We start from the raw sequence: 23,850 nt of genomic DNA, 5'->3' as shown, positions 1-23,850 counted from the left end.
AGCTATTAATATGGTCGAAATATATAGTCGAATAGTCATGCGCTCATGAACGCTCTTGATTTACGGCGTAGTTCCATCGCTGCAGGAGGAAGCAGGATCGCAAATGGCAACAGGAGGAGACAAAAGCCTTCATCGAGGTAGTCGTCAGCGATAGTCTCTGTATTAACGGAATATTGGACACTGTTAGAACTAAAGACGCTATATGCAAAGACACGAAATGTTCCAATTGGAATTCCAAATTTACTGTCAATGTCGTTCCAATCGAGCAGGAGACCTGTCAAACGCGCTTTAAAAGCATTTAAAGACACTATATGCTAAAGACACGAAATCTGATGATTGTTGCTGTTGATGATGATTCCCGCATCATGACGATGATGCTGCCGAGCAATGCTTTTAAAGCGCGTTTGACAGGTCTCCTGCTCGATTGGAACGACATTGACAGTAAATTTGGAATTCCAATTGGAACATTTCGTGTCTTTGCATATAGCGTCTTTAGGGGTGTCAGTCTGCGGTACGGTCAGTCATCAATGACTGTGTTCAATGCGTACGATGGAGGGCTCAAACGGCGAAGCAATTGATGGGATGGGATGTTTGCCTGCTGTCAGGACGACCGGTGGAAGAATCTTTGAGAATGTGGGCGTGGACTATATGCAGGTCCGATTAGTATATCAAAGCTATATCAAAGCTAGTGGTCTGCGAACATCGAAGACGATCAAATGCTATATTGCGGTTTTTGTGTGTCTAGCAACGAAAGCTATACATCTAGAGGCAGTAACAGATCTATCAAGCAATGCGTTTATTTCAGCTCTCAAACGGTTCTGCCGACGACGAGGACTCCCATGTCAGTTATGGTCAGACAATGGAACCAACTTCGTCGGTGCTGATCGGCAGCTCAAGGAGCTTCTCCAATCATCGATATTTGAATCAACAGTTGATCACTTCTTGAGTAACCTGGGAATTAAATGGACATTCATCACGCCGTCGGCTCCCCACATGGGGGGAATATGGGAGGCAGCTGTCAAAAGCTTGAAAAAGCATTTGCGCATTGCACTCGGAACTACAAGTTTCACCTACCAAACATTTTCAGGAAAACCTTCTCCACCAACAATTATTAAAAATGCATGTGTATACAACCAGGGTGGCCAGCGAACCGGGAAAAAGCCGGGAATTCATAATTACCGGGAGAAAACCGGGAAATATACGGGAATTCAGATTGCCACCGGGAAAACGTTTTAGTTTTACGTTGAACGTTTTTTTTATTCTTCATGAGAATAATTTGTAGTGCCGAGCTTGTTGTTGGTTGAACACAATGTGCATTGAAAATACAGCGTTATATTGAGTTGTTAAAAATTTTATTAAATAGGTTATTGTCGTTAGTGAGCCGAATTTTAACAACAGTGATGTTCAACTAGACTGAAACCAAAATAAATAATTATTTTATATAGAACATAACAGACGAACACAAAACAATGTAGCCAAAGCTTTACACTTAAATTTGTGATTGAAAAAACTGCAAAATTATGCAAAATTCAAACATAATAGAGGAAATTACCTATTCTCGGCCGTTTTGTTCTCTTCGTCTTTAGGGGTTTTTTGAAACCTATTGAACTCAGAGTTGGTCTCACATCCTTCCCAACTAAGCTAAATTATATAGCCAAGTTTCAGGCAATGTGGCTGACAAAAACTCCCCATGACGAAGAGAACAAACCTGCCGATAATACCCACTGTCATCCTATAATGTTCTAGCTTAAGGCTATCTCGAACTCTACAGCAGAGATTTGCGTTTTCTCAATGGAATTCAGCAATATGCTTCATGCTAGCGCAACAGTATCATTATAACTGTAATATAATTTCTCTTTATCAAGTTCAAATACTTTTCATGAAAGCCTGTGTGTTAATATTAGCTGAATCTGAACATGTTATTTAAATTAAATTATTGAGAAAAATCTATAAAAATTTTACACTACTATCAGACATATTGTGTTAACCCTAGTGGAAATGATATTTTGACGTTCAACCTAAAAAGGAGAAAAAATGTGGAAGTGCTTTACAGTTGCAAAAACGCACAAGTACAGTTTTTACAGATGCCTATAATATGTTTTATTGGAATTGTAAAAAAATTGCCACTAGGAAATGGAATTCGTAGGAGATTATTTCTGAGTTACCCAAAAGATCCTCTTGAAATTGCTCCAGGGATTTATTCAAAAGTTTCTACGGGAAATCATTTTTTTTTTCTTCTAAGATTTCCTCAGAAATTACTTATAAGATTTCTACAGGGGCTCTTTCTAAAATTCCGACGAGTTTCTCTGGGAGGAGTTTTTTTTGTCTTCTGCAGCAGTTCATGCTGGTCCATGCTTTTGTTCTTGGATTTCTCATACAGTTTCTGCTGGATTCCCTCCAGAATAGTCTTTGGGATTTCTTCAGGATTTCTGTGGATTTTTTAGCAATTCATTTTGGGAATCCTCTAGGAATTCTAATAAGTATATAGACGTCAAAAGGTAACATTGTGTAATTTTTACTAGGTCAATCCCAAGCATCGGTATAATTAGAATTTCTGAAGAATAGGTTCTACAAACACTGTATTTATGTGTAACTGTAAAAATACTTCCACAATTTTAATTTTGTTTCTTTGCCATTGATCATATTTTTGCTTGATTATATCATGTAAGAAGAGTGTAGATATTCTAAGTCATTAAAGTTTTCATTACGAACAGTTCCTGTACCGATAGTTTTTCAATTCAAGTAAAGATATTAAAACCGGGAAAAAATATAAAAATTCTGGGAAAAAACCGGGAGAAAACCGGGAAATCAAAATCTGCAAGTCACTGGCCACCCTGATACAACTGTTAGCAGATGTTGTGCAGAACTAGATAAATATTAAGTAAATGAACGAAAATACTTGTTGGCACATACAGCTTCTTTTTAGTCGGTTCCAGTAGAACCTCAATGGGAAAACATTGGTGCAAGTTCCTGGCATTTTTTTAGTTGAAGCTGATATATCAAAGAATTTGAGATGAAATACTCTGAGGTTTATTGAACAAATTCCTAAACTATTGCAGATATTTCCTTTGCATTTTATAGAAAAGTTCAGGGTAAAATTCTTGAGCCTTATTTGAAAGAGCATTCAGCTCAATTCGTGGATTTACTGAGGGCAAAAATCATAGAATGGTGTTTGCTAAAACTTCTGGAGAAGTTAAAAAAAAATACAAAATGAAAGATTTTTTTCTATATCTTCCTGATAGGAAATGACGATACTTGGGATACGAAATTTCTTTTTAAAATTACTCGAGAATTTATTTAATGATTTTTTTTATAAATAGACAATGTGACACATTGAATGTGTAGGCAGGTTTATGAAAAAATGCTCAAATTTCTTTGAAATTATTCGCGAGAAATCCCTCGAAACTAAAAGAAGGTAAATTAAACAGAAATTGATGAGACAATTGTGATAGAATTCCTGTAATATTTGTTATCGTATACATTTCAAGCATTTTTAAGGGATTACAAACAACGCTTATTGACGAAAACCTAATTAAAATTTTAACAAAATTGCTAACATTTTCAAAAACTCCCATATTTGAAGAGTTTTTCACAACAAAATAGTCAGAACAGTATTTGGCGATGTTCCAGAAAAAAACTCTTGCCAAAAATAGTGCACAATTTTTGAAGATTACTGGAAGGTATCATTTCAAAGATTTATTTTCCAAACATTTTTATCAGGAAATTTTTCCAGGCGTTGAACTAGATTATTATACCTACAGAAATCATACCATCAGAAATTCAACAAAAGCTTTTGCTAAAGATAAAATTTCACAAGTAACATTTTCGCCAAAATGCTGCATAAATTCATGCATAAATGGTCATGGAAGATATACAGGAGCATGTTTGAGGCCTACATCGACAATTGTATCATCACTTTATGGGGATGACAAGCCTCGGGCTGAAAATCCCCATAATAAAGAGCCAACAATAATAATAATTGTACCTATCATTAATTCCGCTGAAAATTTCTTCAAGAGCAAATGCTTCCTCAATTTCTATTTTACTTAATCAACATCTAATCTAATCTAATCTCATACATACGCAACCAGTACAAGAAAGCATCCTGGAAAATAATCGGGTTAGATTACGCCCGATTGTTTTTCTTGTATTGATGCTTGCAGCATATCGAAGATATGTCACAAGCGTCAAAGCGGCCAGCGTAGCGTTTACCGCAAAGATGATTCTTTGAAATGATTCGATTTCAATTCATTTCAGCGTAAAATCGAATCACTTCTCGAATCTACAGGGGAGGAGGGATGCGTGGACATACCGTACCAAACGCTCCATGGTGTAAGATATGATATTGTTGTGAAAATACATATTATAAATGAAAAAAAAAACCAAATTTGAATAATCCATCCGTAGATCCGCTTGAGAAGTGATTTTTTTTTCGGACGTCCAAGGGCCTAAAGTTGTTAACTGGAACCATGAGCTTGATACCTTCACGTCCCTCAGTCACATCACTATATCGAATAACAAATACGCATATTTGATCGAAATTTTTGCTGCTTTCGATGCTTGACCTTACACAGAGCAACCACGAGATAAAAACTCTAAGAGTCTTCCAAATGATCTAGAATCTAACCATGGTGAAGCGACCGAAACTTGCACACTTTTCGTATGTATGTAACTCGTAGATATATCGGAATGATGCGGGAAATAGCCCAAGCAACATTTTTTAGTCAAATAGTCTAGAAGAGGTTCTTAGAACCATCATAAAACCAAAATAAATGATATTTAGTTTTATGACGGTTCTCAAAACCTCTACAAGACTGATTGGTCATCAAAATGTTACTTGGGAGCAGGAGTTTTTCCTTCAATTCCACTGGCAAACAAGCCGCAGCTGTAAACTAAGTGCAGTAAACGCACTTTTCACACTTCTTTGTCGCGGATGTTTTCACGTTTGGACCATTGAATAACTACAAGGCACCTTTTATGACTACCGGACACGCGGTGGCACGATACTTTGAGCACTTTCAGCGGATTTTGTTACCAAGATAACATTGTCACCATACCCGAGTAGAAGTAAAAATCAGAACAATATCATAATTTGATATTTCTCAGTGAAGTACTCAAGATCATAATTAGCTATTGGTTTGTTTGACATAAGAGATAGAAGATCAAAAATAAGATCAAAAATTACTATGGGGAAGAACATAATAATATCTCATTTTGAAGTTATAAGATCAGACTAATAATCTGGGGAGATCTGGGCTAACAAATATCATAAAATGATGTGACAGATGGATTAGAGTTAAAAAAAGAAAAATGGCCGCGACCAGAATCGAACTTATGACCTAGTGATTTATGAGCAGTGACATTACCACTGCACTACGACTCATATCTGAAAATAGGAGGTAACAAGAGCATCAAGTTCTACGTTTTCCAAGGTATTTGCGAGTCATGGTAGTTGTGTTGGTTTGGTTCCGCCATGTTGTAGATGAGTGTGTGAAAGAACTAATTATGATCTTGAATAGTAATTTTCAGATCTTACAATTTTCGGATGTTATAGATGAATGTGTCAAAGAACTGATTTTGATCATGAGCAGTAATTTTCAGATCTTTCGATTTCTGGATGTTGCAGATGGAAATGTGAAGAGCTAATTTTGATCTTGAGGAGTATTTTTCAGATTTCTCAATGATAAATGTTCTATTGCAGAATATTAATACAGTTTCCACCCAAAATTTGCAAACTGACGTGATGGTATGGAAAATAAAAATGAATTAGGGCTCGATTAGGAATTGCATATTTTCCTAAACTTTTCTCTAGATGACTTCACATTTTATGCTCTTTCTTTGAATTGAAAACAAAGCTAGTGATCTAAACTTGCGTAGAAACATGTTTGGTTAATTTTGCGCCTAAAACAGGACGAATTTCCACCAATAGGACGCAATCAGTAAAGTACTAGATTGTAGTAATGAGCTGAATTTTTGTATGGTGAGAAGGTAAATTCTCAATCTCTGCAATAAAATGACGCAAAAAGCCTGGCTGTTATGATTCCTTGCCTAACCTAATGGTGTTTGAGCAAAACTTTAGGTAACTGTGTTATTGTTTTCTCCATTACTTGCAACAAAGTTTTCCAAAGTTTTATTCCACAGCACCAAATAAGGCAAGGAATCATAATACCCACGCCTCCTGCATAATTTCGTTGCAGAAACGGAGAATTTACCTTCTAGCCATAAACAATCAGCTAAAAATCTAGTATGTACTTCACTGAACGTGCTCTATTGTGAACTGTCGCCCAGAAAAGCTTTGGAAACATTTAGAACGGTGATTCCCAAAGTGGGCGAAATCGCCCCCCCAGGGGGCGAAAATTTAGGCGAAGGGGGCGAAAATTTAAAAAATCAAAATTGGGGGGCGAAAATACTGAAAAGGGGGGCGATTTTTGAAAAAACTGAGGAATATCAAAAGTATTGAAATACATGTACAAAATGTCAATTTGTAGGATTTGCCTGTTTCGAGATAGACTGAAGTTTACAGAATTGTTTGTGTTTATATTGATTCATGATTGATTTTTGTCAAAATTATAAAAAAAGGGATTTTACTTACTTGATGAGAATGTTTTGTTTTTAATTCATATGCGTTTTTTTCTTCATGGAAATTTCAATCAAAAACTAGAAGTTTAAGATGAATCTTACAACACTTTTTGGAAGCAAGTCGTCACGAATTGTTTGAAAATATTTCAGAGAAGCTTCTCGAAGGAATTTCAAACATTGCTTATTACTAGGAGCTATTTTGAAAATTTTCCACAAATTCGGCGTTGAATTCCTTCAAAACCGAGTTCTGGCTAACGCTACTTATTTGACAATAAAAATGTATCCAATTCATACGAATTTAGATCACTATACATATTTGAAAATAGAGCATTCCAGAGTTGTACGTTTTGCATAAAATATATTTTTGTAATTGGTTTTCAATTTCCCGCCACTCTTATTTGAGTACTTGAGTCCAAACTTCTCGGGATTTGAATAACCCCCTTTAAAAACACTGATAAAACATCTTGTTGAAGATAACGAGTTTCATAAATGTTCACAGTTCGTTCTGTTTTGCTCGTTTTTGTTCAAGAATATGTATAACACAAACATGATTTCAAAACGTATTGTGTTTACATGCAAAAATGCAGTTTTTTTTTCTATTGCAGATAATCAATGTATTTACAAAACAACTTAATGCAAATGAGAGCGATACTAATTTATATGCATTAAATACCTGTTTTGCCACAGTAGTGTATAAAAATGTGCTTTTAAGGGCATCCGCTAAGCAAAGTTTCAGCCTTTTATTATGGAAAAATTAAATTTCACTTAGGGGGGCGAAAACGTTTTTCTCAAGCTCCAAGGGGGCGAAACCTCTCAAAAGTTTGGGAAGCACTGATTTAGAAGATCGTAGTCGTCACGACTGGCGTCTGTTCGTATACCCGAGGCAGAATCGCTATGCAATTCGTTGGTTGAAACTCAAAAAGCTTGTCGTCTGCAGCGGAATGTTTTGTTGAATCTAGAATCAAATGGTCCGTTTTTCGAAATGGACGTATTTTGCTTAGCGGGCCAATAAAGTTCCCAAATTACCCGGTGATTAATTTATTGGATTCGTACCACAAATGCAAGCTCGACATCCAGGTCCAGCTCATGTTGTCATCGGACTCAATTGGAAAGCCTCTGTTGGTTTACTCACAGTGAAATAAAATAATTATAAACTGGGATTAAGAAATCTATCAGATAAAATTAGTATATATTACTCTGTTTTTTCTTGTTAAATTATCGCATCCAATCGCTTATTGAAAATGAAGGCCACTTCTACTTCCTTTTTATCTCAGTGCTCGTTTGTAAAATTTGTGGTGTACATAAGGGAATATCTATTTATTGTGTAACGCTAAATTCGATATTTTTGAACTCGGTGGTTGGTTCATTAGGATCTGGCGGAATCCATAAATGTGCTTTTGTATGATAACTCCAATTTTTTTTGTATGGGTCGTAACGCTGGGCTGTGTTACGGAATTTATTGAACCCATATCTCCTGAAGCGTTACGTTATTTGGGGAGGGCGCATAATGAAAGTTGAAAACTTAAAATAGTTTTTATGCGTAATGTTGGGAAATTTCGACATTTATTCAGCGAATTGCACTAGGCTTTCCAAAGATCAAATTCAGTAAGGTACCCCGGGGCAAGTGGGACCTAAAAAAATGCTAGTTTGGTTTTGTCAAGCCAAAAAATTCTAAATATAAATAATTTTATAATTCCAATGGTTCTAAAAGACATTGTTGGTATATTTCTTCTTATTAAAGGGCATTAAAACTGTTTAAAAAGATTAAAATTCTGTATATTATGCATATAATGAAAAGTGGAACAGATCTTCATTTACACCGTATTACGGGGTAAGTGGGACCTATCCGGATTTTTTTACTAATGGCCTAATATAGTTGCTGCATATATGTAAGGTAGCATAAATTATAAATATCTTATGCGAATAACTATGTTTAGCGATTTATGTTGGAAAAGTTTTGTGGTATCGTGCATAAATTACGTAACACATATAATAACGAATCACTGAGAAAAACTTGATTTAACTCTAGCAGCTCGCGTAAAACAAATTGATTTTATTTATACAAAAAGCGCCCTAAGGTTAAATGCCGAAAGATTTCCAAACTGACTTTTCATATTACGTAGTTGATAAGTCTCGCCAAAAGATTTTTCAACATTTACAGTTGTTATGTTTTCCATTACAAAAATTTACGATCATTAAATAAAGATTTTTAAATCGTGAACTTCGAATAAGTTGTTTTTCAATTTTTTCATACTTTATGACCGGTTCCTTAACATTCAGAAAAACTCATTATGCAACGAAAAACGAAAAAATAATAAAACTTGCTTGAACGAAAATATGAGAAATAGATGATTTCGAAAAAAAATGCTCTATCAAAGACTTTACCATTTTGAACAATAGCTTCATTATTAGAATAGAAGTAATTAAGTATAATTCAACGATTGATTACTTAAGGCATCGATTTTCACTTCACTTTTGTGTAAATTTCGACTTAGCCTGAAGAAAGCGAGATCAAACTTTGAAATTGTGTTTGTTTACTCTCTTAGGTCTCACTTGCCCCAGATGCTGAAATGCACTGGGGCAAGTGAGAGTAGTTAACAAAAGGTAATAAATGAAAATAAATTACAGTTTTTTCGCTTGAAATAATTTGCAAACACTCAAAATATGATCCTGAAACCGAAAAAGTTTTACTTTATTTGTTCTTCTATTTTAAACGACGAATGTTGTACACTACCTTAAATTCACTTAGTGAATTGAAAATTACATATGAACAACAATAACATATATGGTCTCTTTATGGTGAGAACAATAACAATTTTTGAATTCAAAGTATCCATTGGTGTGATACCTATGTTTTCTATGAATAATGTTTGCCTTAATTAACTAACAAATAAAAAAAATTATAGCTGTAGGTCTCACTTGCCCCGGATTCTCACTTGCCCCGGGGTACCTTACTCATTTTGAAATCATATCACGATGAGATATTGAGCAGATATTTGGCAACTTTTTGAATATCTCATCAATATCATATTAAGATATGGGCCTGTCCATAAACTACGTAGACTCTTAGGAGGACGGGGGGGGTCTGGCCAAAGTCTACGCTCCATACAAATTTCGAAATTTTTGTATGAACAAAAGTCTATGAGGGGGGAGGGGGGGTCTGAGATGGCCAAAAAAAAGTCTACGTAGTTTATGGACAGCGCCTATGACATGACGTGCTTCGTCGAGGTAGAACAGAGTATCAACAGATTTATTTATTTATTTGATCTACATCAACAGGCTTACTAGAGCCCCAATGATGGTTTAAAATCAACGTCCAATACACAAGCTGGTGGTTCTTCCAACGGATTGAGACCGCGGGGACTATGTTAATTAGTAAACTTCATGCATTAAAAATCACCCATCCTTAGATAGATTCATTCCTAGCAAGAAAATGTATCGTATAGAATTCTTTCCAAGACAGTTCTTTGTTCTTTTTTTTTTGAGCGATTTCCGGTTTTTATTATTTTGTAATGGTTCATTCGGAATAAAGATGCGAAAGGGAAAAGTCACGCCATTTTGGATAAATTTGTAAAATTGTTCCAAAAAAAAATATTTTTTATTCGTTTTACCCCGTCGGTTTGCGGTTCTCGGTCGGTTGACCGCTCTCGTGTTTTCTCGCGCGACAATCAGTCTGGATTTATGGGTGAACGCGCTACAACGGACCAGATGTTCGCCATCCGCCAGGTGTTGCAGAAATGCCGCGATACAACGTGCCCACACATCACTTGTTCATCGATTTCAAATCGGCGTATGATACAATCGATCGAGAACAGCTATGGCAGATTATGCACGAATACGGATTCCCGGATAAACTGATATGATTGATCAAGGCGAAGATGGATCGAGTGATGTGCGTAGTTCGAGTATCAGGGACACTCTCGATTCCCTTCGAATCTCGCAGAGGTCTTTCGTGCTTGCTGTTCAACATTGGGTTAGAAGGTTTAATAAGGAGAGCGGGGATAAACACGAGTAGAACGATTTTCACGCAGTCCGTTCAGCTCTGCTTGGTTACGCTGATGATATTGATATTATTGCTCGTAAATTTGAGACGATGGCGGAAACGTACATCCGACTAAAGAGTGAAGCCAGATGAATCGGATTAGTCATTAATGTGTCGAAGACAAAGTACATGATGGCAAAGGGCTCCAGGGAGGAATCACCGCGCCAGCCACCCCGAATTTATATCGACGGTGATGAAATCGAGGCGGTTGAAGAATTCGTGTACTTGGGCTCACTGGTGACCGACGACAACGACACCAGCAGAGAAATTCAGAGGCGCATTGTGGCAGGAAATCGTGCCTACTTTGGACTCCGCAGAACTCTACGATCGAATAAAGTTCGCCGTAACACGAAGTTAACCATCTACAAAACGTTGATTAGACCGGTCGTCCTCTATGGGCACGAAACATGGACCCTACGTGCAGAGGACCAACGCGCCCTTGGAGTTTTCGAACGGAAGGTGTTGCGTACCATCTACGGCGGAGTGCAGATGGAAGACGGACTTGGAGAAGTCGAATGAACCACGAGCTGCATCAGCTGCTGAGAGAACCAACCATCGTCCATACCGCGAAAATCGGGAGGCTACGATGGGCGGGTCACGTCATCAGGACGTCGGATAGCAACCCGACTAAAATGGTTCTCGAGAGTCATACGACCGGTACAAGAAGACGTGGAATGCAGCGAGCTAGGTGTGTCGACCAAGTGGAGGACGATCTGCGGATCGTTCCGCAGAGTGTGGAACTGGAGACAAACAGCCATGGCCCGAGTGGAATGGAGACGGCTACTATGTACAGCAGAATCCACCCCGGCCTTAGCCTGATCGGTAAGGTAAGTATGAAAACACTAGCGTGTGCTAGCGTCGCCAAACACCATATTGCTGCAGTCAAAGATGATTGTGAAATGTTATGAATTTCGGACACATAAATTAATACGTAAACTGCTATTCGTAAGGTTACCATGTTTATTGTACCATCAACGTTACTCCAAAAAATGGCTTTTATTCCACTAAAGCAAAACACTTCAGTAAAACAAATTACATGTGTCAGAGTTATTAGTACATTATAATTGCTGTAAAGAATGGGGTTAGTATGCTATATGCAAACTACGTAGTAGATTCAATATGTGTGGATTACAGTGCTATCCGAAACGCGTCTAATTCTTATCGTTATCGTAGGATTTTAAAATCGAAGTACGATGATCAAATGGGCACGAAATTCGGTTGATACCATCGCTGCCCTCCACACATTTGTCTCAAGTTTGTGTGTGTGAATTTCATACTCTGTAAAGTTTGCTTTTTTATAATCAATTTATTTCCTATTTGTTCACACATCCACCCGCAACTTCCATTTCACATCATACATCTATTAAATTCACAGTAGATCTCTGCGTCAACGCAGGACAGCCTCCACACAAATTATAATAAATACAAATTTGCAAATTGGTTTTCATTCGAGGAAAGTGGAATACAGAAATTGATTCTGTTTGTTTGTTTTGTTTTCTCGATTTAGTGGACTATGTACTACCGTTATCACATTTATATAATCAATCGTATCGAGGATAGTAAAAAAGAGCAAATGTGAAGAACCCAACTCGCAGCTACTAGAAAGTGCAAATTCTTACATTCTTTGTTTCAAATCAGTACCTGCTAATAACAATCAATTAAATAAATAGGACGTCCTTAATCCTAGTTACTTCGTTTGCTAGGTTTGTTTGTATCATGTTCACAGGTAAAACTAATTAATCACACTTTGCTCTATGGATTAGATGGTGTCAATAAAAATAATAATTCAATGAGATAAGAATGAATTTCAAGGGATGATTAACTTAGGGGGATGCTTAATTTAACGCGACTGCAGGTGGAGGGAATGCAAACGTTTGTCCAGGTTGTGGCAGAGCACCACCGAACGACGGGTACGCGGAGGGAACAGCAGGTGTAGATCTTGGGTATCCGCCGAAGGACGCTCCACTGGTGGCATTTTGAGGCGGAGGAGCAGACGTGTAAGGTTTGTACGATCCGTAACCATTGCTGGCCGGACCGCTGCCTCCGACAGCAGAACTACCATTTTGGTAAGCCCCCTTATTGTAACTGTTGCCAGCGCCGCCAGCAGACGGGAATGATGGAGGTGCATTGCTCGGAGCAGAGAATCGACTCGGACGGGCTCCGGACTGTGGGCCAGATCCATTGGACATGCGGTTCTGATCACGTTGCTGGTAGCCACCGTTCTGGGCCGGTTTCGAACCGAATTTGTCACCACCAGCATCCCCGCCGCGTGGTCCTCCGAATTTGCTGCCACCGTTCATGCCGCCGCCGAACCGATGACCTCCATCGTTGCGCTGTCCACCGTAGCCTCCGTCACGTGGTGGCCGGTTCTGTTGACCTCCGAAGCGGTTTCCGTATCTGTTGTGGCGTTGTCCGTGCCTCATACCGGGTTTGGCCATATCAGCCAGCTTGGGGTTGATAACCTGGGACGGAAGCGAGAGTAAAGCAGAATTAGCGTCATAGGTCACCTATATTGCACATGGTGAACATCGCACTGTGAGAGTGTAGCATACAAAACAGGTGATCAAACACACAATGCAATGATAATTGACAATAGATCAACCTCACTGTGATATATTTGATCATCTGTTGTCCCACTTGTGCCGAAACAACCACCTACCTGATTGGCCTCCCGGAGGACGTTGATGAGGTCGCCGGCCTTGTTAGCGTTGGAATTGGTGAACAGCGTGTACGCGGTGCCGGTATTGTTAGAACGGCCGGTTCTACCAATACGATGAACGTAATCTTCTGAATTTGACGGGTAGTCGTAATTGATTACGAACTTCACGTCTTCGACATCTGTACGGGAGCGGGGAACGGGCATTAGCATGTAACGTACATGAAGAGCGTGTTATTTACAACGCAATCGGAAAATCGGAAACGGATTTTCGAGAACATCGGTAGGTAAAGGTGCAACTTCCGCGACGGCAAAGAAAACGGAAGCCACGAGGGAAAACATGATTTCGCATCACAAATGGGATAATATTCAAACGTTCTTTAAAACAGATTTCGCCACGTGAATGTGGATCCATTTGATGAGGAATTCAGCTTCCATCCGCAAGTGATGTGATGACTACTATTGGGTGTTTACCGATTGGTTTGAAATTGAACGATGTTCGAGCTACGCGATCAAAATTTTGGCTAAACCCCATCACACTGTGCTTACTAACAGATGAAACGTCTTCTTCATCAAGGTTTTTTTTCTCTATGTGCCTTTGATTATTTTTCATTTTTTAAGAACTAATTAACTTAAAGCCTAATAATCAAATTCACTGTCTGTTTTAAGAGTACATTCTAATACGAGCTTTTGTTCAGTCAAATCAAAGTTGGCCGTGAGATCATTGTGGTCGAATTCAATTTTGATACTTTCTTTATATTTCACTCACTTCGGGACACGATTAGGAATTAAAGCTAGTGTTCTAGGCACTGTACCGGAGCTTTGTTTTTGGGGATAAGAAAATCAGCACTGCCAAGCCATCGTAACTCAGTTTTAATAAAGCCGTTAGGAAGCATATAGGTTTAAGAAAACTGTTTTGACAAAAAGCGCATTGACGTACGGGTTAGGGATTATGAATTATAACAAAAGTTAAGGGAGTATAAAGCTTTTAGTTACCTGACTGTGGGACAGTGTGCTTCTGTTGGATTGTAATGATATAAAGTAAACTCAAGGGAAAGGATAGTAATACACTTTTAATGTAAGCTTCGCAGCAATGAGTTACACATTTATAAAATTTGCAAGTATAAAATTGTTAACTCGCAAAATAATAATTTGATCCTTGAATCATTTAGTGAATTGAAAGAATGGAAAGTTGAGCTACAACACATGTTGTCTATAACAGCATGACGTGGCATAGCATTTAGCAAAGATTTTTAAATTGCTTGCTTGATCGTTTCAGGGAAACCACCGCTTCAATTCTGCTTCGCGAATTGAATATGAATAGTTTACTGCACATTGATTATTTTAATGAGAATATTACTTAGAATATCATTAAGTTATTAAGTTAGGCGTTGCATTTTTTTCTATACAAAATAACAGTTTAACATAATCTCTGTAAATGTTTGACAAATAAGTCAATTGACATAAATTAGAATAACAATTATTCAGCGTCGATGAAAATATGAGAATCTCAAATCTGAATATCCAAAGAAGCCTAGCTCAACGGTACTGGTTAATCCATAATGCCCATTTGTTTAGATTGAGTGAATGAAACATAATTTCCTTGCAATAGCCGTTACACCGCACAATCCCCGGAAACGCGAAAAGTGTTCACACATGCTAGGAATGATCGAGGGACGGTGCATAGTGACTCTGCGAAATGCTGAGGATCCAAAAGCAAGCTCATTCGGGATGACGTGTTCTAGTAATGGCAGCACAAAGCCAAGGGTTGAAAGGTCACGTCACCGCTCTTGCTAGAACTTGCAGGAAGGTTGGACAGTGAAACGTCTTCTCGAGCATGATGAGATTGTCGATTTCTTTTTTGCGAATAGCTATTGCATCGATAGATAAATCAAATACACCCTGCAATACCAACTGCCTCCATATTTGTTGTTTTTTACACGAAAAGCTTTTGATGGCAATTATCAAGCTTTTCAGGACACATTCACCACCAGCAAACTGCTAATGCTCACAAGAATAGAAATGTTTCTCAGTTTATATCTTTCCTGGTATTCACTATTAAGAAAAATCAAAATGTATCAAAAACCTGTTTTATCCGGATGCTGCGTCCATGATGTCTAAAGATGATGCGCTGTTGGTCAGCGCTATCCTGGAAAGAAAGATTCAAAATATGGTTAAGCATCGAAACGCACATTCCCAGCGTGCGCCTCGCTGCAGTAGTTGCTGAAAAGAAACGATTGCATATATGGGTCGTGAATACAGGAAATACATAAATCCATCTCTTTCTCGATCGATACGGAATGGCATCTCTGAATACGAACAAATACAGAAGGATTTCGTCACAGGTGGTGTACTCAGAAACTGATTCTCCTCGAATTGCACTAATCTCTTACGGACACGATCTCGGCCAGTGAGAACAATTGACTGACAAAACTTAGTAGGCGAATAAGTATCCCAGGAATTGGTTGCTTTGATGTGTTTGTGTCATTGGGTATAACATGGGCGTGGTTCTCAAACGGTGAATGTCTGGGAGGGCGTGCCATGTTTCTAGTGAACGTGTGGTCAGAAAAGTCTACTCAAAACGTGTGTGTCCACCCAGAGCATTCAGCCGCCGACGACTCGCTGGTCGCTCGAACCGCAATCTGATCTTGGACCAGAACACTTACCAAGTCCACGCGCGGCGACGTCAGTGGCCACCAGGATACCCTGGCGACCATTTCGGAATGCATTCAGAACGTAGTCACGTTCCTGTTGCGATTTGTCACCGTGAATCGATACAGCTCTCCAACCGTTACGGTTGATGTTGCGGGTAATGTCGTCCACCCGCCGTTTCGTTTCGACGAAAATAATCGTCTTAGTCTCATTCTCTGCGGAGATTTCCGTCAACAGCTTCATAAGCTTCTGATCCTTCTCATAGTCTTCGCAGACATCCACAATCTGTAAAATGTTATGGTTTGCCGACAGATTCAGCGATCCAATGTTGATCTGAATGTAATCGTTCAAAAATTCTTCGGCCAAGTTGCGCACTTCTTTGGGCCATGTGGCGGACCACATCAGCACTTGGCGATCGGGACGGATCTGTCCCATGATCTTGCGAATTTGGGGTTCGAAACCCATATCAAGCATGCGGTCAGCTTCGTCCAGCACCAGGTAGGTGCAGCGACGCAGGTTGGTGATTCCTCGTTCGAGGAAATCAATCAAACGGCCAGGTGTGGCAATTACGATTTCCGCACCACGTTCCAAGTCACGGATCTGCGGTCCCTTGGGGGCTCCTCCGAACACGCAGGTGTTATTGGCGTTGATTCTCTGTCCGAAATCCGTTGCAACCTGCTGGATTTGTTGAGCCAGCTCACGCGTAGGTGCCAATACGAGCGCAATCGGACCATCTCCACGACGTAGTTGATCCTGATGGGTAATGTGCACCAAGGCCGGCGCAATGTAGGCTAGGGTTTTACCCGAGCCGGTTTGAGCGATTCCTACCATATCGCGACCGCTTAGAGCGATTGGCATACCCTGGGCCTGAATGGCCGTTGGCTTGGAGAAGCCTTGCTTGTTTGCTTCTTCCAGGATGTACTCGGGCAAACCACCCTGCTCAAACTCCATACTGGGGCGTGGGATGTTTCTGCCCTTGAGCGTGATTTCCAGTTTGGCCAGATAGCCTTTGACATCCGCGTCCGAAAGGTTCGCAATGTACTCCGATGGTTTGTAGAAGTCCTTCTCGAACGGGGTCAGCTCTTCGCTAGTCCACTTCAGCGTACGCAGCGTGGCACCGTTGTTGGCTTGCCGATCGAATGTGCCGCGATTTCCGCCGAAACCGCCACCGCCACCCATTCCGCCCATTCCGCCACGGGATCCTCCCGAGGGGCGATCGCCACCGCGGAAACCTCCTCCATTCATGGGACGGCCACCACCCTGGTTGCCTCCTCGGAATCCGCCGGAAGATTGTTGACGATTGCCGTACCTGGAGAAGGGGGGAGAGGGAAATAGAAAGTAAAAATGTTGTGCTTCTGTCCATTGGCGAAGCAAGCGTTTTCATTTTTTTACTCACTCTCCTTAACCGTTATGTGGCCGGCAAACTTTTTGCTTTTTTCTACACCGTGTATTTTAAATGGGTGCTGGGAACCCGGGTACCCTGCCGGCCACATAAGGGTTAACCCTTTATAAGGCAGTGGCAACTATATTGCCACCTACTGTTCGTATTTTTTTTCTGTTTTAGAACAATTTATTTCGAACTTTTTTTTGTTTAAGCAAAATTGGGATTACTGGCAACGCCTGGTATTTTTTTTTTTGGTACTAATCAAAGCTTTAACAACAATTTGGGAGCCATTTGTAGTCTCAAAAATGGCTAAATTTGACCGCATGAAGAAAATTAGCTCAAACTTATTGTAAAATTATAGATTTGGCAAATATTTTAAGAAATAATTAAATTATGAGTTGATATAAGCTGAATTACACAGTTTATATGAAGGGTTAAGTCCTAATCCACTCTAAAATCTCGTTTCCGGCTTTTTGTCGAAGTTAAAAGAAGAGAAGTACCCTAAACGGGCAGTGGCAAGAATATTGCCACCAGCGCTGGTGGCCTGAACGGGCAGTGGCAACTACACACTTATTCATGAATTAGATACTCGGTAATTTTTTCAACTGAGTTTGAACTGTAAATCATCAAACTAGTGAGAATTCGGCATTTCTCACTGAAATTTACTGACCTTCAGTGAAAGGATTTCACTTTTTACTGAGTTTGGCAGCTGCACTAACTGATCTTACGGTAATGTTAATACTTCACTGAACACAACCAAAAATCAGTTAACCGTTGTACCGACTTTCAGCAATGATTGCTTTTTTACCGAGTTTTCGTGAGAAATAAACGTAAACATTCGACTACCCGTCCGAGCAGCTGTCAAACGACACCAAGAATTCTGCTTCAGCAGCATCGCAGCATTATTCATCATTTGATTTTTCGCGCAAAATTTTACCATTATTGCTACGTTTTTGCCAACTAGGGTAAGTAAGTAAGATCCAAAATCTGCAACAAATGGCACGTTCGGAGTAGAAAGGCTCCTGACAACGGTGCTCATTGATCGACTTCTGCCGCCAGAAAGCGGGAAGATTTTCGCAATTGGTCTGATGCACCCATCTTTTTTCTCCACGTAAAATGTCGCAGATTTTGGGGTCTTCCATTGAGGCAAAGGCGGTTTATCAAAGATCCGCGTCCTAGAGTCAATAGTCATGATGAGAAACCAATTACACATAATCAAATAATAAAAATATACGGTCAAGTGGATGCTACTTGGGGAACCGGGAGACCCAGTAAACCTCCGTAAACAATGAACTGAAAAGTCAGTACAATTTGCCATAAAAATTACTGAGTTTTTCGGTAACTTTTGACAAAACTTCAATCTTGTAGTTTACTGACTTTTTTTTAATGATAAAATTACCGGGTAGTCAGCAGTTCAAAAATCCAGTAAAATTTTACCGAAGTCGGTAATCTGAAGTAGCTGTGTATATTGCCACCTAGATTTTTGAGAGTTTCTTTCAAACAAAAATTGTTTTGTACATGTGATCATGTATATAATAATTTCCATAATAGTATGCGTTGACAACTCTTCTAGTTTTCTCGGCCTTATAAAGGGTTAACAGATACCAGAAAAAGTGAAATGGAAGTATTGACATTTTTATGAGAAACCCTTTGATGTTCTCAAAATCTCATCATTTTTTTTTAATCGGCTAATAACTTATTCTCAACCGTCGAACTTTTTATGTCCTTCGGAGGTATATTTTCTTGTGAAGTTTCTAAGAAAATTATTCAATTCATCGAATCCTTTTTTTCGATTTTTCTTTGAAAAATAAATTTTACCCATAGTAAATCGCAAAAAAAAACTTGGGACGCCGGGCGCTAACATATAGTTTCTCCGATCGAGCTAAAATTTGCTACTCACTCAAAGTGCAAATTTTTGGTAATACCAATCCGTGTGGTCAATTATGATTTTCAAATAACTCAACGTACATATGTACAGATGGGTAAATTATTGATTAAATTGGGAAAAAATCCACAGCTTAGGTGAGATTTGAACTCACGACTCTTATTCGCTAGACAAGTGCTTTACCAACTAAGCTACCGAGCCAATTAATGTGCCGAGCATGATGAGATTAGTTGTCATAAGGTTCAAATCTCATCGATTTATATCATCTTCCCCTAAACCGCAAATATAACCATCAAAATTTGCTATTGATATACTACTAACCAAAATGGCTCAAAGTTTACAGGGGCGATGAATTTATATTTTCCCATATAACCTTACCCCAGGCTACTAACTACCCTGCACTGCGCACGCCATTATACGCATTCCAGCTTATACCAAGCCATGCTTTGCTTGCCTAGCAACAACACCGACACTCGAATCAATTTCAGCTGATGCGGTACCTACCTCTAGCTAGAGCCCTTATATCTCTATGTTTATATCCATCAACCGAACAGCCTCAGCGAATGTTGAGTTAGCGAAAAGGAAAAAAAATGCTCGGTGTGCAGTGGGATGGAATCGCTGCAAATACACTTCGCACTGCAAAATAGTGTGATTGAAAGTACCTATCTAGTAGCTACTAGTATGTATGTAGCCCGTACTTGGCGGCGGCGGCGGCGGGAAAGAGAAAACGAGGCAGTAAATCGTGCCTTTGTTCGTGACCATCGCAACCGCCGCACTGCACAGGCGCACTTAATTTCCCCACCCAATCGATTCGTGGAATTTTCCAGCTGAGAAAACTGGAAAATTATCTCGAACCAACTGATATGGGAAGATGGCGATTTTCTCCAGAATATTCCGGAAAGTCTTATCTTCTTAAAACTCGATTACCTACAGAAAAAGTAAGCTGAAATCCCGAAATTTCACTCAACATAGGTAAAGAAGATCGCACCGTTAGAATCGGGCCCAACCAACCGACGGACGGACGGCAGCCTGATTTCACATGGCAGCCATCTTGCAAATGTGAAAATTTTTCATCAGCACACAACCGGAAAAGTAAATCCATTATTTCTCGAAAACTAACATTTTTCACGCGCGGAAAACTATCACAAACATTACAGCAGAGGTTTACTTACATTTTTTAGCTGGTTTTGGGAGGGTCCTTGCGGAAATTTTTCTGCAGAATCAAGCGAATAGCGGAGCTACGTGGATTTTCCGTCCAAACACTTTGGGTGATTCACTCAAACTGCACCGATTGATGGGCGAGAATGCACCAGCACCACGAACCCTTTTCAGAGAGTGACTGAGTGACTACCCGCGCCGCAAGATCAGCCGGGCCGCGGCGTCCACAGTGTTGGCAGATCTTTGGAAATTCAGTTTTGATGGGTAAGAAACTTACTCTCAGCTTTTACCTGTACCGAAGACGCCTAATATTTAAATAACAAGACAGACAGCTCCCACCCTGTCGCAGGCGACATGGTTGGAACGCCCTCAACGATTCACAGGAACATTAAAACATGATTGTGTACGTGTACATGCTAATACGTACACGTAAATAGTAGTATCGCACGCACACTCATTCATGATGTTGTTCCCTGAAGTCGTTCGCGGCGCTACACTACACTAAAAATAATCCTCATCTAGTTTGTATTTGCCGCGCACATAGATTTTTGCAATCAAGCTTTGCACTTAAATTTCACTGGCCTTGCACATAGAACCAGATGGGCTAGAACATTTTAGCACAGACAAACAGACGTAACACTCTGATAATTCTCATCGTACACCGATTTAACGGTATTTTCAAAATTTGATAGTTGGCCAACTGCCCAACCGTGGCGCTCGCATAGTTTTTGTTCGAGTTTGACGTTTGCACACTACCGCCACCTAGTTGGTGGTCGGCCAAACTTAGTCCTTTTAGCATTGGGCGAATATGTTTCCGTGACTATGATTTGAATCAAAAAATGTTCGAAGTGTTACGTCTGTTTGTCTGTGATTTTAGTTTCTACAAGCAATGCACATAAATAATAAAGATCTAAACTTTTACATTTTAAAGGTCAACTTATTGTATTCTATATGTCATCACAAATAAATACTAAATGTGATTTTCTAGAAATAAAATAATTAAGACTATTTATTTTATGATGAAAAATTTTATTTGGAACTAAATTTATACACTATGGTGATTGCGTGGATCTTTCCAAAAGCGATGTTTCGGTGATAGAGCCACCGACGAACCGACGTGACAGCTAGAACAAATAAATTCAAATTTGTTGTCCGCGACGCCATGATGAAAAATAGCCGAACACTATCGCCACCTCCATAACGGCTCGCGATGATTTGATAGCTTGACACCGAACCCCTGTGTGTTCATATAGGAAACGGTTCGCGTCTGCGCTGATTTAACAGAAGCGATCGCTCGCTTCGGTGGTCGACCGTTAAATTTGGGGGGACACTTTTGAATCACCACTGTCACGTCGGTTCGTCGGTGATAGAGCTTCCAAGCAGGGTTTGTCCGGGCCAAACGGAAAAGCTACTCGATGCTCGACTCGATGTGGGTGGAAGGACGAGGAGGTTCTTTCTAATACGGTGGGGACTCGCCTCTGATGTTATTTGTCAAACTTTTGCATCTGGCTTTTCCGTGATTGGCGTCGTTGGCGTGCACAGCTCCGGAGTAAGTTTTCCTTCTAAGGCGGCAGTACCTTTTCTGGTACTTAAGGCTTCTTCTGGTTGGAGCTTTCTCCTGGAAACCCTGAAAGAAAACGTTTATTTAAATCAAATGCTATTTTTTTTTGCATAAACACTTACGGACTCTTTCTCTCCTCTTCTTGGCGTAACGTCCTCACTGGGACAAAGCCTGCTTCTCAGCTTAGTGTTCTATGAGCACTTCCACAGTTATTAACTGAGAGCTTCCTCTGCCAATGACCATTTTGCATGTGTATATCGTGTGGCAGGCACGAAGATACTCTATGCCCAAGGAAGTCAAGGAAATTTCCTTTACGAAAAGATCCTGGACCGACCGGGAATCGAACCCGTCACCCTCAGTATGGTTATGCTGAATACCCGTGCGTTTACCGCCTCGACTATATGGGCCCTTACCAAGGCCCTTACGGACTCTTGTCTCCGCTAAATCATCCGCTGATAGATTTCACCTACTTGTAGGTTTATGTCGAATAGGCTCCTAAAGTCCTATCGGGATTCTTGTTTTAAACCATAATATATGGTTCAAGAGTACATTTTTACTCATTTTTTGACGTTTTTATTAACCGTAGTTGAAAATATATAATTTTTATTTTTTTAGCCTTTTGTCTCGTCCCTAGCTTATAACACATACTTTGAGTGATTTTTTTCACAGTGTATGTCAGATAGGAACATTTTTGAAATCCCAGTGCGAAAAATGTCGAGCTCAGTCACACGAGGTTGACCTCAAATGTCAAAGTAGAACCGCAGACAGACGTTCTAGCTCGAACAAATTTATTCAAATTTTCTATGTAAATTTTCACTAGCGACACCTAGGCAACCGATTGCCACAGTGCAGTCGCGGGCAGTTGACAGTTTGAGAAACCACGTGCTTCCAGCCGCTTACTTACCACCCAATTCACCAACCACCGAAAAATAAAATCAAAACAAACACTGTCAAAATCATTCCTACATTTGCGTCACATTCACAAAGATTTCCCAATGCGAGTGAAGTTCATCCAAATGCAGTTTTATTCAAGTTAATCTATGTAAAATAAAAGTAATAATGTGTAAAATATTTTACAAGAGTCCTGCGCTGATTTGTACAAAAGATTTTAGACATTAAATAAAAGTCATTTACACTGCACAAATTATGTGGAAACATTATTAGCGTGCAACACGTGCGGTCTTTTCCCGCCATCCGGCTGGAAGACGACAGTGGTGACAGTTGTTGGTCGCAACGCACATGTGAGGCAGCGACTGAATATGAACGTCGCTAACGCCATCTGTTCGCAGATTGCCACTTGGCAATTTGGTGCGGCCATGTTTTTTACACAAGCTGCTGAGTCAAACTCGAACGTCTGTCTGCGGTAGAACTATTTACCATTTTACTTGTTTCGAATTTTCTCATTATTCCTTTGTTTTTCAAGTTCGAGTAAAGTAGAATTTCGATTAGAATACCATGCTTGATCGTATTATTCAATATAAGTGAGATTTCGTCTTTAATTTTAGGACCCTATTCTTGAAATTTTCTGGAAGTTCATCTTTGGTCACTGTGCTTTGCCGCGTTGTATAACCTCGATATCGATCTGTTGGCATATTTTAATTATGAATATTATTACGTAAAAGTAAAAGATTAAAATACATTAACTTAAAAAGCTGCAGGAGATCGCCGGAAGACTTTAAATATCGACCGTAAACTCGGTCAGCAACAAAAGTATTTTTTTCTTGCTTCACTAGTTTTCCGTTATTGAAATGTTTTGAACGTTTTGAAATATCAATCGTTACACTCAAAATTTATATTCAGTTAACCTAGGTTGTAAATGTATCATTTTTAGAATTCATAGCTGTGCATATAAAAAATATGTGCAACTCAATCATATTTATTGCAAACCCTTTGAAATCTAAATGCCGCACATAAAATGAGGATTTGAGCCACC

At 39.5% G+C, this 23,850-nt stretch overlaps 2 protein-coding genes across 2 annotated transcripts in view; both read right to left on the bottom strand.

Annotated features, from left to right (window-relative positions):
• Positions 1–23,850, bottom strand: part of LOC134288404 (uncharacterized) — a 250,015-nt gene that overhangs the window by 171,922 nt on the left and 54,243 nt on the right. The gene's annotated exons all lie outside the window — the stretch shown is intronic.
• On the bottom strand, positions 11,559–20,515 carry LOC109404924 (uncharacterized). The gene is made up of 4 exons (XM_029879102.2): positions 20,371–20,515; positions 15,944–17,238; positions 13,281–13,459; positions 11,559–13,083 (listed from the first exon to the last, which is right to left on the bottom strand). Coding segments are annotated over exons 1-4 (2,103 nt in total). The 5' UTR covers positions 20,373–20,515; the 3' UTR covers positions 11,559–12,456.

This window comes from Aedes albopictus, chromosome 2 (genome assembly GCF_035046485.1).
Source record: "Aedes albopictus strain Foshan chromosome 2, AalbF5, whole genome shotgun sequence".
In the NCBI taxonomy this organism is placed as follows: Eukaryota; Metazoa; Arthropoda; class Insecta; order Diptera; family Culicidae; genus Aedes; species Aedes albopictus.
This window is presented reverse-complemented; position numbering and strand designations above follow the sequence as displayed.

Bases quoted from the DNA above. Each gene is read 5' to 3' on its own strand.
- LOC109404924 (XM_029879102.2), bottom strand. The intron at 13,460-15,943 runs GTAAGTGTTCTG...GCTCCCGTACAG, and splicing joins CGTCGCCGCGCGTGGACTTG to ATGTCGAAGACGTGAAGTTC. The intron at 13,084-13,280 runs GTAGGTGGTTGT...CTTCCGTCCCAG, and splicing joins TCCTCCGGGAGGCCAATCAG to GTTATCAACCCCAAGCTGGC.